The sequence below is a fragment of the Cottoperca gobio genome, chromosome 3 (genome assembly GCF_900634415.1).
Source record: "Cottoperca gobio chromosome 3, fCotGob3.1, whole genome shotgun sequence".
Taxonomy (NCBI): domain Eukaryota; kingdom Metazoa; phylum Chordata; class Actinopteri; order Perciformes; family Bovichtidae; genus Cottoperca; species Cottoperca gobio.
This window is the reverse complement of record NC_041357.1, coordinates 8,052,983-8,071,754: the sequence shown is the minus strand read 5'-3', so window position 1 is coordinate 8,071,754 and position 18,772 is coordinate 8,052,983. Positions and strand designations below refer to the sequence as shown.

Genomic DNA, 18,772 nt, shown 5'->3' with positions numbered 1-18,772 from the left:
GGCAGCTCAGAACAGGAGCAGCTGCTGGAGGCGACGAGCTGATCTGACCGTCCAGCTCCAAATACTCAGTCTCCTCACTGTCAGAGCACCAGGGCTCGATAACAACCACAAACACAAACACAGAAGTGGAACTTTTCTCTTTAAAATCTCTCTCCGTCTATCAGTCCTACACACGCAGATGTGCATTAGGTCACACAGGCATCTCAAGCCAACACTGATTTACACACACACACACACACACACACACACACACACACACACACACACACACACACACACACACATACACACACACACACACACACACACACTCTTTTGCTCACCCACCCCCAAAATCCCACAGGAGCTTGAAACACTCCACAAAACGGTCTCCACGGCAACACTCCCACAGCACTTAACACAGACTGACTGTCGTAACAGCTCGGCATGAAGCTGATGGTGACGGTGGGAGGCGCCGCCCCGGCAGCCAACTTCAACACTTTCTCCAATGTTTCCCCCAAAGGAGGAGTTCAGTTTAAAGAGAGTTTCTGAGTGTTAAAACAGGAAAACACAACTCACACAGTCCTGGGAAAACTGCATGGCTGATATGCATTTGTTGATAATCAATAGTCTTATACATTACAGTTGCATGTAATATTCACAGCCTCTTATAGATTTGTAAGTGCACATCGTCTGAAATTGTCCAATACTAACCCAGAATTAACAGTAAATACTTGGGACAGTGACAAACTACTAATCAAACTATCCTAAAAAGAAAAGTTATAATCCTTAAAGTGGAAATATATAACATGTTTGTTTTAACTTATCATTATAAAGTACATTTTGATTGCATGATGTAATGGCTGTAGAATAATGACACCATAGGCGTTTAGATTGGTTCACTTTAAACCTCACTCGGGGTCGTGATCTCCATTTCACAATAAAAGCACTCGACATATACACAGACTGCCACAGAACTTTTGCTAACGTATGGATTCCACCGGGCGCAGATACGCTGCGTTCCAGCTCCGTCCTCCACAAAGCGGTGTACCACACCAGGAGTGTTTCAGGGGTGAGCATTTTGCCTGCCCAACTTACAGATTGTGCTAATTTGGTCATTTTCCCTTGATACTTGCTTCTATCAGTAAGTAGGTAAGGCCTACACTCAAAGTGAATAATCATTAAGAGTCCAGTAACCAGGAGTCTGAGGAGGCAAAGATGGTGAAGAGGGAGAGTGATAAAAAACTTTCTTTCTACTAAGCTAGATCAGCAAGTAACAAGACCTGTCTACTTATTTATACTACAGGGTACTTTACTCTTTTCTTACGGTTGTTCTTGCTTTGGATAGTAAGTTAGCCAGACTGGTAGTGGTTGCCATGTTGCTAAAGGCCCTGTCACACATATCCGTATGACAGAAACGTATGCCGGCGCATACGAAATATTGGCAATAGGTTGATATAAATTAAGGGTAAGTTGTGATCGTTTGAAGGACGCAGACGACACGCCGAACACGCCAGACATACGGCCCTGTCACACAGTTCCGTATGGCAGAAACATGCTGGCGTATATGAAAAGTAGCTCAAAATTGGTCAGTCCAAATACATCCAACTTTTCCACAGCGGTGTTGTAGCTGACGTATACATAACGAATACATAACGAATACATAACAAATTATTATACGTATGTCAAACCTATTGATAGCGTATCACTTACTTATTTAAAACGTATCAGAGCGTCTGGCACCGCATGCTCTTAACGAATACTACTTATACCTTACCCTATATCTACGTAAACCAGCGTGTTGCCAATATTTTGTATACACCATATTTTTGTATACGTTATGCATTCGTTGGGTATTCGTCTGATACATTTTGTATTAGTAAGTGATACTCTATCAATAGGTTAGACATGTGTATCTGTATATGTTCACTTTTCCGATCCGATGAAAAGCTGGACGTATTTGGACTATGACAAATTTTCGTATGCGCCGGCATAGGTTTCTGTCATACGGATATGTGTGACAGGGCCTTAACAATATATCAACAAGCAGATAAATGTTCTTGCTCATTTTAAAATCAAAGGACAGAAAACATGTTATCAACGTCTTAGTCGGACAATTTGTTTGGAAACAAATGCAGTGTGTCCTGAGTTGTTGGTAGCTCTGAGGAAAACTGAAAAAGATCTGGTTGTCTTTGCGATAGCGACCCCAACAATAATTCCATACTTTAAAGTGAAATTGAACATTTTCTGCAATAGCCATTAGATTTTTTTTACATTCAGTAATAATCTCCCTATATATTATATATAGGATGCATGTAACCAAGTGTATTTTTTAACAGCCTTACTGTTAATGCTCACTCTCCTACATCTGTATCAGATCTGTATTAAATTACTGTTAATGTAAAGCTGCTGCTTCACACTAAAAGCACTCATATGGTGAAAAACAGTGCATATATTTTTTGTTTGTGAATGACTGTCTGACTTTGTTTTGTTGCTTGTTTGTTCCTTGTTTTTAACCTTATGTTCTGTACGGTGTCCTTGAGTGCCATGAAAGATGCCTATAAAATAAAATGTATTATTATATTTGTAAGTTTTGCAATGCTTCTTGGTTTTTTATAAAAATATGCCTAAAGTAATCCCTTTACATCTTTATCCATTATAAATTAGAGCTTTACAGATGAGTCATTGTTACAAACGGGATTAGCATTAGTTTATTTTGTAGATATGGCCGACTGGCTTATCATTTTGTTGCATCATAATTTATTTCTTGCTTAAAGTTGAAACATTTTCAACTCAAGCAGATGTGTCTTCTCAGCTCATGTCACCTGGAGTGAACCTGCCTCTGCTCTCACCACTGTCTTTGTTTGCCTTCATGCTGCCTCTGCATTGTATCTCGGTTCCTTGTGAAATCAAATGTTTAATCTCAGCTAGATTGACAGGTATGTTGCTGTTCAATGAGTTTACTATACAATTTGAAAACATCCGTCTGAGCTTCAGACTGAAGGTTGCAGCTCTGTTCTCTTCTCTGAGCCAAAACAGTCTCTCTCACTGAGGTAAACGTTGCCAGCTGTCCCATAAAGACGGCGTCACAAGCAGGAAAGCAGACGCTGCCGATCCGATCCAGACAGATGAGGGAATGGATTCAATATGAGTGACGTCAAGTAGGAGCATTCAAGAGCTAATCGTAGAAAGCTTGTTGGAGGTGAAATGTAGCTTGGAAAGGAAACATTGACTCAGGATTGCATCTTTGTTTGGATGTAATAATTGATTGATGCACGGTTGTAACATCCTGTCATTAAATGTGTTTCAGGAAGAGTGTGGAAAATAAGAACTCACTGGATAGAAGGCAATCTTTGTTGCAACAAAAGGTGCAAACAAAACCACTGTCACTCATCTAAAGGAGTCCTGCATGGAAGTCACCCCCTCTCTGTTCAAGTTATTCATGTTGTTTCTGTTACTTTTCACCCACCCGACACCTGATGTGAACTGCGGTTTTGAAGCCGTTTGGCCTTCTGGCCTTCCCCATGTTGTTTTTTTGCAACCAGGTGTGACACGGAGGGTGGAGCAAAATACAACCAAACGCTGATCACGACATTTTTAGGTGACCAAAAGGTTTTGTGAATTAAAAACACACTAAGAACGTGTGAAAGTGACCTTTCAATCACAAGGTGGCCACACCCTAAAGCAGTGTTACTCATTGCGCGGCTCGCGAGCCTCCTGCGGCTCGCCAAGCTTTAATTGGCTCACGGGGCTAAATAAAGGGGTGATAGATATGATTATGGAGTCAATACAGAGTTTATAAAAACACTAAAAACAAGCAGGGCTATTACATATAACACATTAGAACACTGAAAGTGTCTGCTCTATTAGCCTACAAATAATTGATAATAATAATTGATAAAAGATGCTAATATAGACGAGAAACAAGATATTTAAACTTGCTCAGCGGAACACTGACTCACTGCGGAGTTGCCCGTTTTGGTGGTCTGTCAGCACTACAATGGTGAATGTGCTCTTGGACGGGTAGATACGTGGTGGGCTAGTATAGAAATAAATCAACTTAAGCTCATTACAAATATGTTAACATAAGCATGCTTATGAATATGGATATTTGCTAAAAAAATCATTTATATCGCTAAATTGGAGCATTTAAATTGGATAATATTATGACCAACCTTGCACTTCATACTCGCGTTAGCTTGGCTGCTCCCGTTAAAAAAAGAAAGGTACGAGCCACACAAGACGAGCAAAGGAAAATTCAAGACAAGTGAACAGAGGAATTTGTATTTGTCCTCCACGAACCCTTCGTGCTTAATGTACAAACAGACCCGCTCTGGTTTCAAGTGAAGTCATTTGGAGTCGCATTTCCAAACGACGCATCCAAAATTCAACAAAATTTACGCACCTGGAAGAGAAATTAGGAAAAACAAAAATAGAGCAGCTTTCCTCTTCTGTTTCTGGCTCATACACCATTTCAAAGGCTCATACACAGGACAACTAATACAGCTGAACTGAGGCATCTTTTGAGATCACATGGATTTTGTTTCGGGCAAAAAAAACCTTCTCAGTCTCAGAAAGACTGTTTTTGGCTTCAGCAGAAATATTGTTTTAAGGTAATTAAGTAATTATTATTTTATTATTATTATTATTATTATTATTATTATTATTATTATTATTATTATTATTATTAAGGTAATCCTGCTTTTGATGAATGTATTGGTTGACTACATTGCATATTGTATGTTTTGGGTGGGATGACAGATTAATAAGCAGACAGGCTTTTTATGACTGGAAAAGAAAGTGGCTCTCTTATTGACTTTGTCCTATCAATGTTGCTCTCATGTAAAACATAGTGAAGATCACTGCCCTAAAGCATACACTGCTTTATCGTCTATTTTACTCTAAATGGGACCAGAATTTACTAAATGAACATCATGCTGTATTGAAGACTTGAAACTAGTGATTGAGAACATAAATACATGAATAAAGTGAGAAGTACGGTCATTTTTTCATAGACTTCTACACAATCTGACTTCTATTTGCAAACCAGTGGAGGCGCCCCCTTCTGGATATCAGAGAAAATGCAGATTTAAGGAACTTCCGCATTGGTTTCACTTTTTAGACCCAGAGGTTGCCGTTTGCCGTAGACTCCTATTCTTGTTACCACCTGATCATTTGTTAAGATTTCTTCTGTAATACATTTGAAGAATGCCGGAGTGACTGAAATGTTTGGGTTTCTTCTGACAGCGATGCAGGACCAGATTGGGGTCTGAGGCGCTCTGTTAGATCACGCAGCTGTAGACTAGTGTCTGTATCTACATCAACAGACAAAACAAAACTCTGGCATAAACTTTTACAAAGGTCAATGACATAATGAGTCAGCTCCTTTAACTACTTAGTCAATTTTCAGCTTAACTTCTAATCCATTTTAATCTTGACGCTTTTTTTTTTTATTTCTCTGCACCAAATCTCTAAACACTAATGAAATGAAATTTTAAAAAACCCAGACTAAGCTGTAACTCCTTAATAAACGAATAAACAGCTACAGCTGATTTGCTGCTGACAATATAACCACACAATCCATATACTGTGTGTGAGCTGGAAGGTTTCACATTTTATTAGATCTCTGTTGGCCGCTTGGTTTGACTGCAACTTCTTAGTTTTGCACTCAAATTTTTGGAAAAACATTAGCATTGTGTGTGTGTGTGTGTGTGTGTGTGTGTGTGTGCGTGCGTGCGTGCGTGTGTGTGAGAGTGAGAGAGTGAGAGTGAGAGAGGGAAAGGATGTTCTTTCAGTGCCTCAGCAGCCAGAGTCCGTCATCTAATGAACTGAACATGCTTGCTGAAACAAATGACCAGATGCTCATTAGATGAATCTGCAATGACGTCTGCAATGAATCTGAAGTCTTTATTCATACCTAAAAAAATATTGTAATAGTTTAATAAAATCTTTAAACATAACATACAGGAATTTCTGCTAGTTGCAGGTCCTTTAGAACCTATTATGTGTACTCGACTCTTGCCAAACTATATCCTTAGTGCCTTTGATGTTTCAATGTGTTTTTCTTGCTTACCATTGGTTTCCATTCATGGCAATTAAACAGTAATCATGTGCATTACTTTATACATTATTAATTCCAGTGGCGGAATATAACTAAGTACATTTAGTAGTACTGTCAAATACAAATGAGTGTTTTCATTCACTACATATACATATACATATCTATAAATATTGTACTTTTTACCTCCACTACATTTATCTGACAGCTTTACTTTTCATACTTCATACCCTTCCTGTGAAGTAAATACCACAAAGTGTTCATTTACATGTTTGGACTACTTCTTAAGCTATATAAACTTTATTTTAATTTAAAAACCCTCTTGGATCAGCTGGAAAATGCATCGTCACAAAGCTGTAAACAGGCTGTTTTTCTGAGCTCATTCAGCCATGAAGACCAGACAATACAATGGAAGTGAAAGTTAGTGGCAGTAAAAGTACGAGGGTGCCCAAACATTTCCCCTTGGGAGGGCCAAAACTGAAACTTGATGGTGGGGCACGGGCCAAAAGCAAACACCTATTGTATTTTAACATATTGTTAAGATGCAACATGGTACTAGTATAATTATTAATTAGGAATCCTAAATATTTAAAGAGCATGAAAAATAAAACAGCCATTTGTAATGTAATTGTTCCCACTTGTGTAATAGCAGTTTAAGCAGCATGTATTCCCACAAACATTAGGCCTCACTCACTAACCATTATCAAGAAGTAATTTATTAAGAACGGTACTCTGTCATTTCTTTCACACAGTTTTCACAGAGGTCCTGACATTCACCAATGTTTTTATTTTGGGATTTGTTTTTAGGTAAGAACAGAATCTAAACACTCAAGAACACACGTATGCACAAATAATTGGTTAATGACTTTTCTTCAATTCTGCAGTTGTATAATATAATACAATAATATTTCATTATCATTTTCATTACAGTATATTTCACAAAGCATTATGATCTGTTAAAATAAATAAACACAGAAGAACCTCCACCTCAGAACTATTGAGGTTTTCTTGACTTTATTCTCTCACTTTTCTTTTAAAGTTCTGTGTGTGCACACAGCCCTGAAGTTTCATACCCCTTTATGTGGATTTCCTGCTTATTAGGATGAACTGGCTGGCACTTCAATTTCAATCTATGGGATTCCTCATTATAAGACAACAGGTACCAACAGTTCTGCGGTTTTAGAACACGTAATGAATTTGACGTCAACCTTTCTAGGGAACTGTTTTGGAACTAATTTGAGAACAAATTTAGGAAGATAGAAGGAAGAATGAGGCCAAATGTCACATAATCTACAAGGTACCATTTAAAATGTTCTAATTGACCTTTTTTTTATGTAAAAAGCATTTTTCATAATAATATTTCTATTTGGGGGAACTATCTCTTTAACATGAGACCCTCTCTGCAGTTGGGGCTGCGCATATACATGGACAACCTTTGGTCTGCGCTACACTAATATTTACTGAAGAATAATCAGCTACGTAAAACCTATTACCTACTACCTACTACATTTGCACTCCATATTTTACTGATCCGATACAAGACTAATTCTATGAGAGACACACTCGTTACATAAAGAGCTGAGTTAGAAGATTTGTCAAAGTTTACAGATAACATTTCAGAAAGTTTATCATAAAGTTTGATCAAACATTTGCAAAGTTACTCTATCCTAAGATACATTTTTCATCAATGTTTTCAAACCCTACACGCTTGTTGAACTTCTGGCAGTGACCCTTCTGATGCAGATGATGGTGGTGTTGTCAGTATGTGCTGTAACACAGGAAGTTCCTTTTCTCAGAACAGTCTGTGATCTCCACACTGCCCGTGTTGTTCTTGGATAAGACTCCGCAGTGCTGCGTGAAGAGTGGGCAGAGGGGCAGGTCGGAGTACAACATACTCGCCCCGTTCACCCACAGCCAATGACCGGCCAGGAAACGGAGGCCTGCCCACACCTAAAGAGAGGAAACATCTAATGAACCTCCACCTGCTATCCACAAAGCATTTTATCCCACAGAACACCATCATTATAAAAGAGACTATAAAACTTGACGGCACACCTCCAACTGCAAACAAGGTCAATTATAACTCTTTGTACTATTCATTTTCAAACCATTAAAGTTTGATATTTGTACATTCCTAGAGCCTAGAAAAGCTTTTTCATTTGCATGATGTAATCTCTATGTGAAGTTTATAGACTGGGAGATGCTAATGAGCAGATGCAGCATGCCGCACAACACAGAAGCAAAGCAGGGAAAAAGGTTTTTTGTTGTATTTACTGCTTGAAAAGCTTTTAGAAATGTGCACCATCTTAAGAGTTCAGTAATCGGTACTCATAATACATCCATGTGATCCTCAGGATTTTAAGAAAAGCAGGCTGTTAGCGATGATTAATGTGAGACAAAGATTGAGACCTTTTTGTTGTTTTATGTAATTTTTTTCATGCATGCACGGTTGTATGTAGGGGTATGGTTGTATTTGTAAATGTTTATGTACGAGTATAAATGCATGGGCGCATCATTGTGATGATACCTTAACACATAGGACCTATAAAACATTTCTTATATGTATCACTCGATATGAACCCACCTCCTCAGTGTCGGCCTCCATGACCCTGTTCAGCACGTACTCGTGGTCTTCTCCAGGCTGCACGCTCAACAGCTCGTAGCGAAGGTTGGAGGAATAGGGTGAACTGAGGGCTCGGCAGTGCTCCAGCGCCTCCCTCCATGTCTTGTTCTCCTTTACCAGCACCAGGTTATCCCTGAAGCAGACAAAGGGAAACCTGGCGGTGCAGTTTTGGGTAGCCATCTCTTTGTCTGAAGAGGAGATGGAGACACAGTCGCCGTTGTTCCCTGGCTCACTCGATGCCCAATTTCTGTACTCTGACAACCCTGTGCTCCACCTCCATGTTCCCCCTGCAGAAAAGATTTTGAAACGTGAGGTGAGAGTCTGTCTGTCTGACCTTTTGTCAACTATCCATCCCACCATCAGCTTTATGGACAAGGACGGAGGGTTGAACTGTATTGAGAGAGAAAAACTAATAAACAACAACATGGCAGTGTTTTTACTCCCTTCGATGTGTCTCAAGAGGTAGATTAAGTTGATTATAACATCTTCAGCTACTTGGAAGGGTGACCTGACAGATTTGGTGCCATCTTCGATATAATATTCAAATAACTGAATACAAAAAAATAGTTCAGAAAATCCTGTAAAGTTGCAATTTTGTTAGTCTTTACCATCTCTGTGCAGTCCAGTCCACACTGGAAAGTCCTGCTCAACGACACCTAAGTTCAGATCGGAGTCAGTTCTGAAAGTTGCCAGATCATGGAACACTTCCCTGCAGTACTGCTGGGCTTCAAGCCAAGACTTTGACTGCGGTATAAATGTGTATCTTAAAGAGCTGGGACCGTATTTCTTGTGACAGAAGAAGAAGAGGAAGTCTCCACAATTGCGGTCATAAAACCTTCAAGAGAAATATGAAAAGAATTAAAAAGAGGAAGAAGTTGGTACATAAATCCAATTTGTCCTTTTGGAAAAAAGTATTCAAAAGGTGTTTACAGTTGACTGTTAGTCATATTAGGACCATATTGTTGTTTTTGATTATTTAGCCTATTTTCTACAAAAAACAAAACGTTTGCACTACTACTGACCAATTTCCAAATCAAATCAAGAATATTTGAGTGCTGTCCCTACTCTCATATATGAAGGCCAAGTGAGCTCAATGTGCTGCAACTTAAGAAGACACATACAAATAAACAAAACACAAGAAAACAAAGAAACGCACTCACCAATTTGACAACAGATTTGCAGCATTACAAACACAATGGAATCACAAAAAAATACAAGCCAATACCGAAACACTGCAAGTCATACAAAACCTTGGGACTCAAAACAGAAGAACTCTGTAAGTGTCTAGCTAATATCTCCAATGATATCAAGTTACACAATCAGAATATTGAAAGGAATATCAACATGTTCCATTATATTTAAAAATGCTTAAAGGTTATTGATGACGAATATTATAAAATAAAATAAAATACACCCTCAAAGCTTTTGAAAAGGTGCAGAATAAACATGAAGAGAAATGAAGATTGGGACTTCATTATTAAAAATGTTAAAATGTGGGTCTGAAATTAATGCTTTGTTTACCTGTGTAAGATATCTGACGTCTGGTTACCACCAGTGCCTTTGCTAACAAGTCTTGTGAGCCAATAGTATAACGACGTTGGTATTACGTGGTATGTCTGTGTCGTCAGCTATGTAGTTGCCAAATAATGTGTAAAAAACGTTATGGCGGTATGCGCCTGGAATCGCTTCTAATTCCTAGTGCTCATTTACAAAAGGAGGAACAAGACCAGGGTGAACGTTAGTTCTGCTTTTGCTTGTTTGAGTCAGCTGAAGAGGTTTTAGTGGTTGAAAAGCCACGCAGAGGCGGCCGCTTTTCTTCTTGAACAGGTAAGCTAAAGCTAAGGTTTGCTAGTTAACTAACTGGGAATCTACACCGACACTTTCTATGAAATATGCAGGTTGTGCATCAAACTGGCAACCTCAGTCTTTTGACATGAACGCAATGGAAGTTGGAGGGGAGTCTAGTAACTAGTTCTAGTAACCTCTAGTTACTGAACGTTATCAATTGCACCTTTAACTTGCAGCACTAGTTCATTCTTCTTTCCTCTTACTATGTTTATTGTGACTAAAACACCAAGGCAAATTGCTTCTATGTGAAAACCGGATTCTGTAAGAAGAGCACAGACAAAAACACAGATAAAGAAATCTCCATGTCAATCTAACCACAACTGTTCCAACTTTGGCAGATAACGTTGTGTTTATGAAGATCCCGACGCTCATTATTAGAAGGTAGATATTAGGCCTTTACGTTGCAGTGCACTGAGCTCTCTTGACCGCCACACTCCTGGCAGCCATCCATTTCCGTATGTTGTGAAAATGAGATTGTTAAGACAATTAGGACTCACGCCTCCACTACCACACTACAATAACTTTGACAACAACAGATACAACTGTTTAACCTTAAAGAATGTAGTCTTGGGGCTGCTTGACAAAATGTAAAAATACCTACAGTATAATATAATATATAATCTGCTTAACTTGAAAAAACATTGTAGTCTTTAAAACAGGGAAAGAACAGTCTACCATTACCTTTGATTGCTGGAATAGACGATAGCACATCTTCCGCCGTTGTTTGGCTCGTTTTGTGCCCAGTGGTTCCATGAAAAAATTTCTTCATTAGACCAAATCCAACGGTTGGATGGCTCTTTGTGCAGGCCGGTCCATGCACTATATGTCTTCATGTACATAAGGTCTTCATCTGACTGCCTATAGATGATGGCCAAGTCAATGTAGTAAGTTGAGCTTAAAGTAAAGAAAAGAAAAAAGGTTTTATTTGCAACGACAAATACTAATTATTTAAAACAAAACGCTAGAGGACGATTCACATTCTAACATTTTCTAATTATCACTAGACAATAAGGGCAGCTGAGGCTGATGGAATTAGTCATTAGTTTTGCACATATTTGGTCATAAAAAAGGGTTTTTTATATACATCAGAAAAATATACTAACAAGTTATACATTTGACAGATTTAATTTTTACCGAATGACAGCGCTAAATGAGAAGTTGTTGTATCACCAAAGTTTTTAGAATTCATGCCTAAGGGAGGGATGCATGTTTGTGCCAAATTTCCTGGAAATCCTTTCAATAGTTGAGTTATTTCTGAGGTCCTGCTTGAGGACCATAAATGTCTGTAAATATATTCTGAATCTATCCAACAAATGGTGTAATATTTCCGTCTCAACCAAAGTGTTGGTCGGTCCTCAACGTCAATAAATTTCACTGGCATGGAATTTAGAACAACATTCATGGTTCCAAGAGGATGAATGGTACCGACTTTGGTGATCCCCTGCACGTTTTAATTCTATTTAGTTTCAAGTGTTACATTCAAGCTTTACTTTGTATAATCCCAATTACAAATTCTAACTACTATTAGCTATGTGAATAAAAAAAGTAAAGCCTCACTCCCTGCAGTAGCTTTGAGCCTGTTGCCAGGTGAGATGAGTTTGGATGTAATTGTAATATTTCGACACCACTGATCCAAGTCCAGACACAGTACTGCTGAGGAGGAGCAGGAGGAGGAGGAGGAGGAGGAAGGGTCCTGAGAGGGCGCTCTTCATCATCATCAGAGTTCTGTCGTACAAAAAGCATATTGAACCATGCTGTGCTGTTGTTTTTATAGTGAGAATTAACACATGACATTTTTTCAAAAGTTGCACAGCAGATGAGTGCAGTCATGGATCTCTCCATGTCTCATGCAGACTAAAGACCAAAGCATATCTGTGAATATATTGATGTTTTTACAAAGAACAAAGAATTCATTGATCGCAAAAGACCATTAAAACCACCAATAGACACTAATCAAATTAAATCATTGTCAACCACCTTAACAAACATTCGACTGAGTCCCAGTGTTAATGTGTTGAGACGGAGTTACCTGTCCTGATGCTTGTTTTGCGATCTCTTTTGCTGCGACGTGTCCAGTTAGAATCACCCGGTGCTGCTCAAAGAGCCTCCAACATGCAGCTGAACATCTCAATACTTTGAGTTCCACATATCAGAACAATCATTTGACTAGCAGACAGACTTAAAACAACTATCACCTCCCTGTTGCTCCATCTCCAGATACCATTTGACTGTTGGCAAATGAAGCAGAGATTTACCTACAGAGCTGGAAAATATAGATATATTCTGCTCAAAAGACACCAGGAAGCAGGCAAATAAAACTGCTGCATCATTGTTCTGTTCAAAGTACCATCAAGACTTCCTAAGATGCTTAAAATCAACATTTCAGTCACGGTTCTAAATCACTGCTCATGATATATTGAACTGGATGGAACAATAAAATAAAACATAATAAAAACATTTTTCTGATCACATTAATTTCTGAAAGAGCCGAGTTTAGCAGACAGACGAGTGAGACTATAACAATCAAATCTGAAAAGTCCAGTAAGTAACTTGAAGCCTTATCAGAAAACATTGCAAAGTGGTTTAAAGCAGTGAGACAGGATTTTAAAACTCTGGCTGATATTAGCTCATTGCAGATATATCAGCATTGGCATGAATGTCAGCCAGTAAATGACCAGAAATTGAAGAAGAAAAATGGCAACGATTTTTTTTTTTTTTTAAAGTTTCTAAATTCTATAGATCTGTGATAAGTTGATTCAACAGTCGATATATGTGTTGGTCTAAACTGTTTGAATATCAAATGTAAGGAAACTTTATCAAAAATATTTGTCACAAGTCGATATATAATTATTGGACGTTTTAAGATCTAATGTCAATATGGGTATCAGCCTCAAAAATCCTCTATCGGTCTTTGTAGTCCAGCTTGCTGACACTTGATAGGTTGCCATGTTTGTTAGTCCTGCGCCTGTCCCAACTCAAATAGCTAAGAATTTATTTAGCAAACTTACCCAACAGAGCATTTCAACATAAAACAGCACAGTGGGGGAAAGAAATCTGTACTTTGTTGAAAACAGATTGCCCTTCCAAGAAGAACCAGTCAGACAGAATCAGTTGTTTCTGAAAGTGCATCAATATGATGTGTGATTATGTTCCAAGTGCCAGCGACCTCTAGTGGTTGTGGAAATTATGTCGGGCGCAAAAGAGAAAATTAGATGACGTTATTATAGTCGACCTTTTAACACAGGTGAACACCGTTCGTTTCCCATTTCAAGTCAAACCCTAACCCTTCGCTCTCAATTGGACTTGAACAAATTCACAAAAAAATTTTTTTAGGAATGTTTAACTTAAACCATGACTTTGTGCAAGTATCTTTTGGAGTAAAAGAAGGCTGCACCTAAAATCTCCCAAAATCTATGGAGCAGAATAAAAAAAAAAAAGAAAATGTAAAAGTGAAAAGGTTAGCATATCCTTCATTTCAAAGTCAAGCATGTGAGCCAATAAAACAAGTGAAGCACTAGTATTGTCCTCCTTTACTTGTTGGATCCAACCACCCTTCAAATTAAAAAAAGAAATTCTGCTCATATCTTTTATAGGTCAATCAAAATGCTTTCCAAATATTTACAAGAATTAAACAAAATGCACGCACGCACACGCACACACACACACACACACACTCTGCATACAAGGTTTTATTATGCATTGATTTAAAACAGCAATCACAGTGCAAATAAACTCTGAATTACATCTGAAACAAAACGAAAACAGTCATTAGTAATACATATTTCCTGTCTGTCACATGCAACATCTCACTTGATTAAGTCTTAAAATGTAAAGCTTTGTAACTTACTAAGCCCCACAGGACTCATTTTTATAAACGTTGAGCTCAATTTTACTTGTTTCAAGTGTGTTGCTGCAGCACTTTGTTGAAAATCAAAATCAGCAATGTCCAATATTTACAAACCCCCAAGGTATTCTGTAGTGAATTGTTGACCTGAATTGATCATAAATACCATCTAAATCACTCACTTAATTCCCTCAAGTAACATCAGTAAGAGCTGAAGTTACAGGTTGTTGTAAGTGTGGCCAGTGAAGAGCGACCGCAGTGTTAGCACCTGTGTTAGAGATGTTGAATTCATTCCCTGAGAGTAATTTGTCACATTCACCTGGGCGGGACATGCTCCTCCCCAGTTGCTTGAAGGATTCTCCCGTCAATGTGCGAATCTCGTCTTTTAGACGGCGGTGGCCGTCCAGAGTCAGGTGCCAAAAACACGACTTCCTCTTGCCATCTCGGCACAGCTGGTTGCAGGTTTTGCGGAAGCTGTTATTGAAGCAAAGGTTGTGTCGGATGGTGTTCTTCCAGCCATCTGGAGCCGTCTGAAAGAAGGGGAAGTGCTCTCTGGGAAAGGACAGGGAGGAATCTGAGGAATACGGGGATGCTCCAATGCAACTTGACTATTGGAAGTTACATAAAGGCACTTTAAGGGACAATTGTTTGCCTTAAAGATACTTCAAAAAGATGTACGATTAGGTGCATTCCAATTAGCCTACATAATGCATGTTGTCTAACATAATGGGATTGGGCCTTAATCTTAACAAACCCATATGTGTATTTTTTTTTAACCAAACTATCAAATTCTGACCTGGTGAAGCTGTAAATCTGCTGGACTTTGAGGCTCCCAGTATGGCTGCTCTTGAGCGCCAAAGCGATGAGGATGCAGTAGTTGACAGGTGGACGAGGCCAGCATCCTGGCTTCAGGGTCTTACTGTCCTGGAGGCCAAAACAAATTAAAAGCCCATTCATTACTCTTCTGGTGCTCGTGCATGACACTTCATTTTAACATTTCACAGAGCATCTGGGAAAAAAAAAAAACTACATTTATTTTTATTGACAACGTTGCTAAGCAACAAACAAAAGGAAAGTTTGGACAAAAGCATTGTTATGTTTTAACCCTCTATGGTACATTGTTGCCTCCAGGCAACATACCCATGTTTGGCCTTTTACATTCCCACAATACATCCCCAGGTATAATGCAATACTTTTAATAAGAGGCAGGACCATAAGGAACCAATTGCAGTGTTTAAATATCACATGAGTCTCTGGGGGCCATGCTGAATACTTTCTTTGCAGTCTGTTGCACAAGGATCAGCTCAGCCATTTTTCTGCTCAAAAATGGTCTGAAAACGTAATTTCCTGCCCTTTTCAATCCAGAAAAAAATATATTCACAAGAATAGATAAGTAAAGCTTAATTTCTGATAGTTTAATGTACTTTATTTGCTAATTAAGTAATGGAAACTTGATAAAATGCAAATGTTGGCTAAAGGCAACACCGTACCATTAAGGTAAATTGGATAAATGATGGATCTGACTCTAGTGAATGTGTGGCTCCTGTACCGCAGGGACTGCAAGACTTTGGCATCCCAAAGAAAAGTGTACAGTTTGCTGAAGTTCAAAGCTGAAGTTGCAAGTTGCCTTTGCAACGAGAGGAAAGTCTTGACGAAGAGGGTTGACCATCACAGAATGTTGAGACCTGGATGAGAAGAAGGGCAGAGCCCCTGCCTTTGTGTCAGGTCAACCCTGACCTTTGGCCTCTGTGGGTGGGGAAAAAGGGCCGGTGCAAATATCCTGTTTGTAAGGGTATAGGGAAAGTGCAGTGTTCAAAGTGTGTCACTTAAGTGAAGTATACTTCACTGCTGAGAAGAACTGCTTCATGAATTTCCATAAGCAGTGAGATAGTTAGATATAATATGCTTAAACTCTCGACCCATTCATTCCAATGGGTGGTTCCACAATGTACAATGCTGCCTGCAGGCAACGTTCAGACATGTAATCTTGTTCAAATATTAAAAATAACTATTTTCATATTTTAAGTGGCATGCACCTGTTGAGGCTATTTAGTATTTTCCATGCGTTTTTAAATAAATGTTGTTCAAATTTGAAACAATAACTCTTTTTTCATTACTTACCATTACGGTACGGTGCTGCCTCAAGGCAACGTACCCCCCACAAAGACCCCCCCAAAATGATTTATTGGAAATTTCTTTAGATGTCTATTCGGTCTATTCTATGACAAAAAATCACTAAACATTTTTTCTCAAAACTGGCATCACCATGCATACCATAGAGGGTTAAGATTAACTCTGATAATCTGCTTCATCGGGTCAGTCTGGCTGTTGTTTCATCAGATTGACAACTGTCTCCACATTTTGATCTAAATATTGCTAAATGCTGATTGGTGCACAGAAGTAGGTGACTCTATATTTTCCCCAACAGAGCCCGCACCCACTTCAAACCAGGGATAAGAGAACAGATGACACAGAAGTCACCTGTATAAAACGCTATACGTTTGTGTAAAAGCCCATCACTCATATAAAGATGATAATTGTGAAAATAGGTTTTTAGGCCTTTTAAAAAAAGAAGTGGTTATAGAGCTCCCTATATCCCGCTGGAGGAATGTGGATCAGCCCAGTGTTCTCACCCGGGCCTTCGGGGTTCTTCCCTTGCGTCTGTTCTTGGCTGGTGCACAGGAGACTTCTTTATTCTTGATCTAATAGGCAAAGATGGTGGGATTACATTCCCAACACACACAGACGCACAGTAAAACAGAACAGTGCCATATATCTGTACCATGTAGTCAGTGGAGTGCAGCAGTTCCTCCTGGAGAGGAGCATTCTGGGGGGCAAACCTGTGGCGCTCTGTGCTGAGATGATGCTGGGTCCCTGCAGGGTTCAGTTGAGGCGTTTTGATTTCATCAGCAGGTTCACAGAGAGTCTGGAGATGTGCTGCATTTTCTCCGTACTGGATCGGGCAGGCGATATTGGGATTCACCAGCAGCCACAGGTTTGGCTTCACAAAGGTGTCTAAAGGAAAGAACGAACAATGAAAGCCATTCAATGTGCTACAACAAAAAGGAAGAGTGACATTTTGGGAAATACATGTACACTTATTCACTTTCTCGCCAAGAGTTACAAGAGAAGAGCGATGCCACTCTCTTTCAGACGGACATCAATCTTCTCAGCTAAGACTGAACAAGAAAGTGCGTTTCCCAAAATAAACTAATCTTCTGAGCCTCGAGGATACACAACACACATGTGGTGAGCATCACCGAAACTTAACACAGGATAATTATAATAAGATAAGAATGATGTTCAAAACGTGCATTGAAAAGTGGGGAAACAGAGTACTAGAACAAAAAAGTAGAAAGCTTTGAAAGTAAATCCTGCATTAAAGCGACTCGACTGGACAGGCTGCTGCTGAATCAGCACGTAATACACAAACATTCATTGAGAAACTTGGATGTTTTTTATCTCGGCTCACCTGACGTTTTATCGTACCAAATGAATTCATCTTTTCTTCTTGAAGCTCTTGCAGAAGGCCTCTGGACCACATACTGATCATTCAGTTTGTCATCTGTCATCAGTGATAGATTAACACATTGACACACAAACGTATGCACACTGACAAAACGCACATATTGAACTTTTAATCAGTCGATTTGACCTCCAGACTCAAGTCACTGTTCCTGAATGTAACAAAGACTTTCTCTGATGATGACCCGTTTTAACTAATTCCTCCTCCGTGATTTTGTGTGCTGTATGGATTTAATGTGAGTGAATGACAATCACCATTTAACCTACTGTGAAGCCAAACTACAGAGTAAAGTGAAACAGTCACCATGGTAATACTGGTCGCTGGTTGTTGTCAGTTTCAGCTCATTGTCCATGTCCCAATCCGTCAGGCCCACAGAGCAGTGCAGGTCGAAGAGTCGAGCTTTGGTTTTAAGCTGCAAAGTCATGGCTGGATGGGTTTCATGCGTTTGTTCCCTCACAGTTCTGTTCAGAAACTCTCTGATAAGAGTCGCAGGTTCACCGACAGCCCTGCAGGCTGCTGCTACAACAGCTGGAGCTCAACAGCCTGATTGGATTCAATTAAATGTAAAGAGATGAGCCTGCGTTCAATCTGATCTCATCAGGAGATATTTGTGCCTAAAGCTACATTTGAAGTAGATCTAGAGGTTTGGAGTACTTTGCAAGGTGTTAATATTTATGTCTGTGAGAAGACAGATTTTGTCACTGTGACTGAATCACAACTGTGCAAGATGCAGTCAAGTAATGTTTCAGGTGTGTAGTTGAGATAATATGAAGGTTAATTTGAAGATGGATGTGGTTCAAGAAAGGGCACCAGAAGCCATTCCCCCCCCCCACTTTACACCCTGCGTTGCAGGTGGAGTGATCCCATCGTAAGATCTAGTTGTACGTATTTTAG

At 39.2% G+C, this 18,772-nt stretch overlaps 2 protein-coding genes across 8 annotated transcripts; both read right to left on the bottom strand.

Annotated features, from left to right (window-relative positions):
* Positions 1 to 6,778: 6,778 nt before the first annotated feature.
* Positions 6,779 to 12,654, bottom strand: LOC115004694 (macrophage mannose receptor 1-like). The gene is made up of 6 exons (XM_029426377.1): positions 12,538 to 12,654; positions 12,066 to 12,233; positions 11,190 to 11,402; positions 9,269 to 9,495; positions 8,622 to 8,947; positions 6,779 to 7,987 (listed from the first exon to the last, which is right to left on the bottom strand). The coding sequence occupies exons 2-6, from the start codon at positions 12,224 to 12,226 to the stop codon at positions 7,796 to 7,798; spliced, it is 1,119 nt and encodes a 372-aa protein (XP_029282237.1). The 5' UTR covers positions 12,227 to 12,233; positions 12,538 to 12,654; the 3' UTR covers positions 6,779 to 7,795.
* Positions 12,655 to 14,179: 1,525 nt separating this feature from the next.
* foxr1 (forkhead box R1) lies at positions 14,180 to 18,462 on the bottom strand. 7 transcript variants are annotated; one of them, XR_003834173.1, is made up of 7 exons: positions 18,182 to 18,453; positions 17,825 to 17,917; positions 17,135 to 17,367; positions 16,986 to 17,054; positions 15,149 to 15,276; positions 14,672 to 14,882; positions 14,180 to 14,253 (listed from the first exon to the last, which is right to left on the bottom strand). XR_003834173.1 is itself a non-coding variant. In XM_029456924.1 (7 exons), the coding sequence occupies exons 1-7, from the start codon at positions 18,300 to 18,302 to the stop codon at positions 14,225 to 14,227; spliced, it is 906 nt and encodes a 301-aa protein (XP_029312784.1). In that variant the 5' UTR covers positions 18,303 to 18,448; the 3' UTR covers positions 14,180 to 14,224. The 7 variants fall into 7 exon arrangements, 6 of the variants coding, with proteins under 6 accessions (XP_029312784.1, XP_029312794.1, XP_029312777.1 ...); XM_029456924.1 differs by having other exon boundaries at positions 14,672 to 14,904; positions 18,182 to 18,448; XM_029456934.1 differs by lacking the exon at positions 14,180 to 14,253 and having other exon boundaries at positions 14,279 to 14,904; positions 17,842 to 17,917; positions 18,182 to 18,245.
* Positions 18,463 to 18,772: the final 310 nt, after the last annotated feature.